The 8,931-nt window shown below is 36.1% G+C and overlaps 1 protein-coding gene across 1 annotated transcript in view; it reads right to left on the reverse strand.

Annotated features, from left to right (window-relative positions):
* LOC144979198 (queuine tRNA-ribosyltransferase catalytic subunit 1-like) overlaps positions 1-8,931 on the reverse strand; it is a 19,513-nt gene that overhangs the window by 5,442 nt on the left and 5,140 nt on the right. Inside the window, exon 5 of the mRNA XM_078925808.1 lies at positions 2,925-2,950. Within this exon, the coding sequence (XP_078781934.1) occupies positions 2,925-2,950 (26 nt within the window). The remainder of the gene's footprint in view (positions 1-2,924; positions 2,951-8,931) is intronic.

Below are 8,931 nucleotides of genomic sequence, written 5' to 3' on the forward strand. Positions count from 1 at the left end.
AACATTCAGCAGAATAAAACTGATAAAGAACATCCCTGGGCAGAGAATCAAGTCCTTTATGTCAGAAGCTCTTTCTTTAATTGAAAACATGGGAAATAATGTGGCATTGACATGCGTTCATAATTTCCATCAATATATTTTAAGGGGGCGAAGTGGCAGAATGGTTAAGGCATTGCACTGTGACCCAGAAGGTCCCGGATTTGAGCCCCGCTTCAGGCACTTTCGTTTTCCTTGGGCAAGATTATTAACCCAGACCTGCCGTTTGTGCCGATTTAATCGGTACCGTCCCGATATTTATGCGAAATTTGCTGCTGTCCCGATTTCCTGATTTTTCTGTCTCGCGTCCCGATTTTTCTTTTTACTCGAATTTTTTTAGTTAGAAAAAAAAATTGGCGGAGAATTTTTTTTTTAGCGTTAATCAAATGATGAGGTGACCGTATGAACCGGATGTGTATAACATATCCCCACCCCATTGTACGGTATCGATATAATGATATCGGTAATGTTGCCCAGTCATAAGTATTTCTTTTTATAGTATAGGCAGACGGGAATGAATTCGTAGGTGTTATTGTTTCATAGAAGACATCGATACCTGTGTTGTGGTTTATTTCATTTTCTTGCACACCATTCGTTCAATCGTCAATCACCAGTCACAGTCACTGATTCATTGTTCTCAACTCTACCTCGTGCTGAACTGAATTGTTAATTGCAGCTTCTGAGTGATATAATTCTGATCAAGATGACTCTTATTAGTCGTGGGAAGTCTTGTTATGGCTTTGTGCCATCACCAAGTCTTCTGGCCAAATGTGGTCGACAATAACTGCACAGAATAACGGCACTACGCCTGTGAGTTTGGTGTCCTCATGTGAGTGTTTAAAAAAAATATCAATGTAGCGTTTTGTCCCTTATTTTCAAGCGTCCTGATTTTTTTTCCTGTGTCCTGATTTTTTGAGACCTTGGTCCTGATTTTTTGTGTCGGTAAAATGGCAGGTCTGTTAACCCCCAATTTGCTCAGTTGGAAATCATGGGTGATTACTGTTGACATCAGACGTCTTGTTTGATGAATTATCTAAATTCCTTCGAGGAATGTCTAGGCGACGGTATCTTATGATGTCGTGGCAGAAGGGCATCATTTTTTATTTTTTTTAAAAGTATGTTTGTTGTAAGTGAGCTCTAATGAAGTAGTGCCTTAGAAATTTTTAGTGTTTGACGAAGTTTTTTGTTTTTTAAAATTCCATTTCCAATTCACAACTCTTGTCATCCCATCCCATCCAGGCCAGTGATCCAACATGTTCTGGATGCTTCTCTAGACCTTCTGATGTCCCAGGCTTGTCGATATCTACGTGACCACAACCTCAGCCCTCGGGAAAGGCAATACCTCAAGAGGGAGTTGGGAACAGAAATGGTAGGAATAGTTGACACTCTGACAATGACACAATCATGCTTGCATTGGTGATGGTGACTCAGGAGTACTGTGTCTCATTCTGTGATAAAATCAAGCGATGTCGGTCATGGTCAGTGACCAGGGGTAGCAAATCTATTCCCCAGACACGTTACATGCATAAAGAACATAAACATGGCCTCATATGGTGACTTCTAGGCTACTGTTTGAATAGAAAATTGGCCACTTGTGTCCTGCTGGGGGAATGAATGAAGCATTGTGAAGCACATTTTGCATCATGAATCCATGGAAATGTGCAAAATTTGAAGCTTTGGGGTTTGTTTGTTTGTTTTGTTTTTATTTGAGTTTTTGATATTTATCATTAAAATCATAAATTTGACTTATACCATTTCATAATTTAGACTTGAATCGACAGCAGCATCTAGTTCACCCAGACCGAACACCAGATTGAGACATGCTATAATCTACGTTCGCATATATACAGATCTGATAACTCATTGCTTGTTTTAACATTGATTAATTGACATTATTTATTGTGTTTTTAGGTTTGAGAATATTTTCATTACAATATTGAGACTTTTTTAAAAAGGAGACATAGACTATTACCCAATTATACAACATGAACATGTGTGTGTGTGATGTGATGTGATATTTCATTTAATCAAATCTCACGTCCAATTTGGTTCCCAGAATTTATTCCTGTCGAGTTTCCAGCGCCAACTGCGTCGTGGAGGAAGTTCCAGTGTCACTCCCCCCCAGTCATCCTATCCCTTGTCTTCAATCGGTGAGAAACTGTCACATCCGGCTGTGACCAATAGCATTTTTCTGACATTGCACACAAAAATATGTTGATATTAATGATTCTCACAGAATTTTTGAAATGGCTTAGCATTTGTCAGTTTCTTTGGTTTAAACAATGAAAGTTGAAACAAACAAAATACCCAACAAATCAAGAAAAAACAAAAAGTAGGTACCACAAGCGAAAATTTCAAAATTGAGCTATCATAAAAAGAGTTAAACCACTGTAAAGTGCTTTGAAATTAATGAACAACACAAAAAGAATTATGAAAATCCGTCAACAAATAAATGAAATATGATAAAATGAATTTTATTGAACTTACAATTTTTTCCCACATATTCCGGTTACGCATTTTTTGCCGACTTTATGACGCCATAAACAAAAAAGTTGGTTATATAACATTTAAAATAAACATTTTTTGCATAAACATGCAATCATAAAACAAAATAAAAGCAGATATTAAGATGAAAAAACAATGATACTTAAATGAAACCATCCTCAAATATGACAGAAACAGCATCAAAATATAAAAAAATGGGAAATATAGGCCCAGGGACCCATATTTGGAGCCTCATAGATAAAAAAAATGAACATGTATACTACTCAAACTCAATATCTTTGCAAAAAAGTATATAAATTCTTAGCCTAATTTTTTTTGTTAATGTGGAGAAAATAGTAATTGCTCTATATTGAGCCGAAGGTCACTGCCAAGCTCAAAATTACGGCATGGAAAAAATGGTGTCAATATACTGAAAATACACAAAATCAAAATATTAACAAAAAAATAACTAATAAAGATAGGATGACATACTTTACATCAAATTACTCGTCATTCTTATCTCTATCCAATAGAAGCAAAAGCATCTCAACATATTATCAATGGCATCCAAAAATTTTTAAGGATTTTGGATAGAAATTCAATATTAGGCATAACTAAAAATATTAGATACCTTTAAAAATTCATAGAAAATCGTCAACAAAAGACATACAAACATAACTTATACCAAATGAATTAACTTCTCAAGCTCTTTCAGACAAAGCCATATACAATCAATTTAACATAGAATCTGTCCGGTAAATACCTTGCATCCAGAAACTGATTAAACCACAAAACAATGAATGTAATTGAGAGGAGGGAAAGAAAGAGAAAATAAACCACCTCTGCAGCTCTCAATCTGTTTTTAAAAAATAAAGCAAGCCCCAGGTCAGGTATAGTATGATGCAATAAAAACAAATAAAGCCCAATCAACTTGTTTGATGATAAACTAATAAACGAACCCCCCCCCCCCCCCCCCGGACTAGGTCAGGGTTGCCAGATTATTTTTCAACAAAATGCCAGGGGAAGACTCAAAAAATGCCAAAACACTCCAAAAAAAAATGCCAAAGTCTGTTGACTCCCACCCCCACTAAGAAAACTAGTCACTTTTGATAGACAATTTACTATCATATCCTGGTGGCTTGCATGTTTTCTTTTCTTTTCTTTTTTTTTTTGAATTATACTAAATTTCCTGTTGGGGTATTTTTTACCTACTGACTACTAAGTGGAGTGCTAAACCACTACACCACGGTTGAGAAAAAGTGTCATTTGAAGTACAATATACAAGAAAAGAAAATGCCAAATGCCAAATAATTTTTCTAATGCCAAACGGTTTTCAAAAATGCCAGATTTTTGGAATCTGGCATTTAAAATGCCAAACTGGCAACCCTGGACTAGGTTCTTTTCACCAGCGGGTTTATTTTTTTCATTGTGCCGTGAAAATTCATCCGATTTGGTTGTATTTGATATCAAAATAAAGCTGGAACATTAAGCTCTCTGCTTATTTAAACAGACGTGAGCGGACATCGCTAAAAGTATTAAAAAATGTTAAAAATAGCACGACAATGTGCTTTCTTCGCCACTCGCTCCGCCATTTTGAATCTGATATCGGGGCAGGAAGTGTCAAAAGAAAGAGGAAGTTTTGCCCTTTCTAATGATACTATTCTTAGCATCATACGCCAATTCTCCGCGGCACAACCTTGATTTTCACAACGTGAATGAAAAGAGAAAATCGCGACCTCGAAATTTTCTCGCGATCCGCTAGGCAAAATTATCTAAAACCGGGTCTCGTTCGCGATTGATTATGAAACTCTTTTTAATCGCAAAAGTATGTTTTAAGATGCATTACAAAGATCAGAAGTTGATCTTTAAAATAAAACAAATTGTATTTTGTTTCGAGCATTAGAAGTTGAGATATTGTGAGGTAAAGTGGAGAGTTTTTCACGATCAACGCCATCGATAACAACTTTCCACCGATTCACGGCGCTCGCCTGTGGTACCTACAAAAAGAGAGTGGCATGAGAAAAAATGCATGAGTGGCTTCTCAAAATGCCAGAAAAGTGTAAACAAATTATCAAAGTTTCAAATAGGAGCTTTATATAGCTTTGTATGTTTTATTTTAAAATATCTTATGTCTAAATATGCTTCTTTTAAGTGTTCAGGAGAGCCAAAACAAAAATTTAAAAACCCCACAAAAAATTGTTTTTCTTACCCTTTGAAATATTTGAGATTGAGATATTTTTTAATTGCCGTCATGTTATCAGAATTGTCAACTCCCAAACGATTTATTGGGATAGTTGTGAAAAAATATAGGAGGGTGTGAGAACGTTTTATAACCAATTTTCAAAATGGCTCTTTCATTTCAATAATAGAATTATCGTCTGCATCAGTGAGTAACTTGATTTACATAAAGAAAAAAAAAATAGAGAAAATTTAAGCAGTTGAGTTGTCACGTTATAAGCTGTAGGAACACAGACCTTTATTGGATTACTTTGTTGAAAATAATTTTTTCCCCTTTAGATCCAAAAGGTGAAATCATGGAACTGTCTGATGTTATAAATGTGCATGTTTATATATATATGTATTTTTTTTTTCCTTTTCACACTGACTTCTTATTTTCCTCCAGTGCCCCCCAGTACCAGTCAGACACCCCAACCACTCAACCGCACCCTGTCCACCACCTCCTTCTCCACTGCACAAGAACCAGGATATGTACGACTGGCTCAGGCTTTTGTACAACAAGTGCTCAGATAGAGGGAATGGAAGCTGTCGAGACGTTATGGTAGTTGTGAAGCGACTCCTTGTCATTTTCGAGATTGGAGGACCCTCAGCAAATGATAAAGAACCATTGTTTCGCGTTTGCCTTTCCAAGGGGGTTGGAGCTAACTTGATCAACTGATTATTTCTCTTATTCTCTTACAGAGGGTCCCCAGCAAGTTGGGAAATCGGGAATCTTGGGGGGGGGAGGGGGGGGGGTGTCGGGAAATTTCTGGTACAAGTACAAATGTGCCAGTTTGTGGTCGCCAGCTTTGGTTGATTTTTAAACCATTTCTTTATTAGATGTTACTTGTATATATATGACAATGACACCCTTTTTTCGCTAATACTTTTCATACTGTTTTAAGGATTTGCATAAATTATGCATGTAAGCGTGGAATATATTAAAAATGTTCTTATATCTTATTCATACTTTCACTATTTGTTACAGAGATTGTGTTAAGTAAAAACAAAATTGAATTAACATCTTTGTTAATATTCAAATAGATGATAAGTCTTATCATCTATTTGAATATTAAATATTTGTTCAAATTCAAAGCCATTAGGCATTAGAAATACAGCACTCGTCAGTGCACTAAGTCAATTGTCACTTTCTCACACCTGCCACAACCCCAGAAATTTTTGTTTTTAAAAGTCCGAATTGTGAAAGGGGGGAAAACGTATCAACACAGAATACATAATTTCTATGAATTATCACTTTGTGATGTGCCTAGTGCAGTCAGCTGTGATCATATGTCTCTGAGCAACCAAAATTTTGGTCAAGACATCCAAATCTTGAGAGGAAATCTGGATTTGGCCAAATTTGGACAGGTCTGCCTGCTAATATTTTTTGTCTATGGCACAATTTTGAGAAATGATGAGTGATTAAGGTGCTAATTAGTCGGGGATTTCCAAGGGTTAATATTCAGTTGCCAAATACAAAAAAAAAAAACAAACCCAAAAACCCCTCTGAAAAATCCCTCCCCCCGCATGACCCAGTTATAAGCTGTTATACACGCCAAATTTTGTCTCAAAATGTGGTCTTCAGACAACTTCAGGTCATATTTTTACAATATGGATTTTTTTTTTTCTATTTAAATTGATGATTGTTGTTGACTTGGAGTTGTGAGAGTGATTGCTTCAACGGTAGATATGTGTGTGGGTCATTTTGTGAAGGGATAAAGACATGTGAGAGTGAGAGAAAGAATCTATCATTTTTATAATTTATGTTGAGCTGATAATTTTGTGAAATAAAATAATAATTGGATTTCCAATGTTTCGAGTGGGTCATTTCATATTCCCCTCAAGTGTGGTTGATGGTACAGATGGGGAAATCCTTATTTCGTTTAATGCTGTTTTTTTTTCTGGTTTGTTAGATTGGTGCCATGTACAGTGTGACATGCATTCGACGGACACATGAGACAACTCAAAAAGTTTTTCGAATATGTGTTTTGACAAATACAGGAACAGGTCTGTAAGGGTCCCCATAGACGTTGAGTTTGGTACCGGTGATGCGACTTGTCTGGGTTGCTGTGACCCGATCCCTGCGTCAGTCGCAGATGATTTTTGCCCACACATGTGCGGAAGTACAAATGACCGTCACCTGTACCAGTTGCTGCCTCTCTTTTCTATTTTTCGTCCTATTTATACAATCATATGTGCATTGCCATTTTACATTGTGAAATGAAAATGCTCTTTGTTGTATTATCATTTCCTCAATTTTAAAGAAAAAAAAGGAAAGGAATAAAAAAGAACAGGGCCCTTTGGACTAAAAAGTGGCTCTTAGAGCGGCAAAAATACTCACACATAAATTTATTAAATGAATTACGCTCATATCCAAGAGGTTTCAGCAATTTTTTAAGGATGGATGAGGAAACATATTTGGACCTATTATCCCTCATCACACCGTTGATCGAGAAGAGTGACACAGTGATGAGAAAAGCAATTTCATCTACACAAATTCACATGCTGCCGTATCCTTATTAGCACCATCATGAAATGTTTGTACAAAATTCACAAGTTCATTGTATGCTTTCTCTCTCTTTATTTAATACAAAAGTCCTTACTTTTTACTTTACCTTCCACAAACACTCATGTTGACGATATTTTTCAATAAAATCAAGAGTATTTTGTTTGGACCAAAATACCATTGTTAAATAGACTAAATAAAACTTAGTTATAAATTTCGCAGACTAACAAGGTCAAATATCTGGGTGTCGAGAGCTACGGAATAATGATTTTCATCACGATGATCCTACCAATTCTAATTACAGTGGAACCTCCCAATTAAGACACCTCCGAATAGCGACAACCTCCTGATAACGACATTGACCCGTGGTCCCGATTTTTTTTCTATTTAAGATCAGTAAAAAAAAACCTCCAAATAACGACGCACTTTTTGATAAAACCTCCGAATAACGACATCATTTTGGCGATTTTCGGCAGTTTTCGTAGATATCTGATACTAAAAATACCGAGTATGAGTACTCAAAGTTTATAAAAACGATTCCTGCTTGAACCAATGAGAACGCAGCTTTTGAAACCAATGAGAACGCAGCTTTTTTTTTGACGAATCTTGGCTGATATGCATTAATAAAAACCAAGGTATAAATAAAGTAAACACAAAATCTTGGACATGTGATATTATGTGGTGATAGAAGTAGTAGTAGTAGTAATAATAATAATAACAGTAGAAGTAGTAGTAGTAGCAGTAGTGGTAGTGTTTTTGTGGGAGTGGGAGAAGGAGGAGGAATTTTATCTAACTCGCAGCGTCCGAATTACCTGTTTTTGATTGTTTTAAAGGGTTTTACAGCGCTTGTGACACATCTATGTCATATCAGCGACAGTAAAAAGGAAGAAAATTGGATAGTAAAAAACATTCTAGATTATACAATTGAAATGACATAAGAAAAAGTAAGACAAAGGGGAATGGTCTAAATAGAGAACAGATGTAGATTCTGCGGGTGGTTGGATGGGAGCATCACCCTTGAATCATATACCTATGATGTTCGCATGGGTGTACGATCCGATAGTGATGTTGTTTCTTCTCTTTACTAGCCTATCCTGCTTCTTTGGTTTGTGATTGTATTTTTGACAGGGGATATTTTTTTTTTCTGTAAATCTTCTGCCTGTTTGTTCTTGGTTATTTATAATTTAGCTTATGATATCTTTAGGTTATGATTTTGATATACATTTGTACTATTTTTGTTAGATTGCTTGTTTTTTTTTGTTTCAGCGGTCTCTCATATAACCTCAATTGTGTTGGAAGAGACCTAAAGCAATAAACAAACAAACAAAAGATGTAGATTCTAGGAGCACACAATCAGTGTACTCATTTCAGATCACCTAAAAGTCTCATCCAGACACACGCACAAGAACCCTCTAAGAGGACTACACTACAATGTTTTGTTTGTTTTGTCAATGTTAATAAAAACTGGTCCCGCGGGCCTTACCACACCCACTTTGTCCGCCATCTTGGAAACCTAAATAACGACACCTCCGGATAACGACATAAAAACTCGGTCCCGTGGCATGTCGTTATCGGAAGGTTCCACTGTATTACAAATTAAAACAATCCCTCCCACCTTTACCCCGGCTTTTATTTTATTTTTTTTTGTTGGACTATAGACGTTCAAGTTTACACCCATTTTTGTGTGT

This window comes from Berghia stephanieae, chromosome 9 (assembly GCF_034508935.2).
Source record: "Berghia stephanieae isolate SIO BIC M18660-M18661 chromosome 9, UCSD_Bste_1.3, whole genome shotgun sequence".
Taxonomy (NCBI): Eukaryota; Metazoa; Mollusca; class Gastropoda; order Nudibranchia; family Aeolidiidae; genus Berghia; species Berghia stephanieae.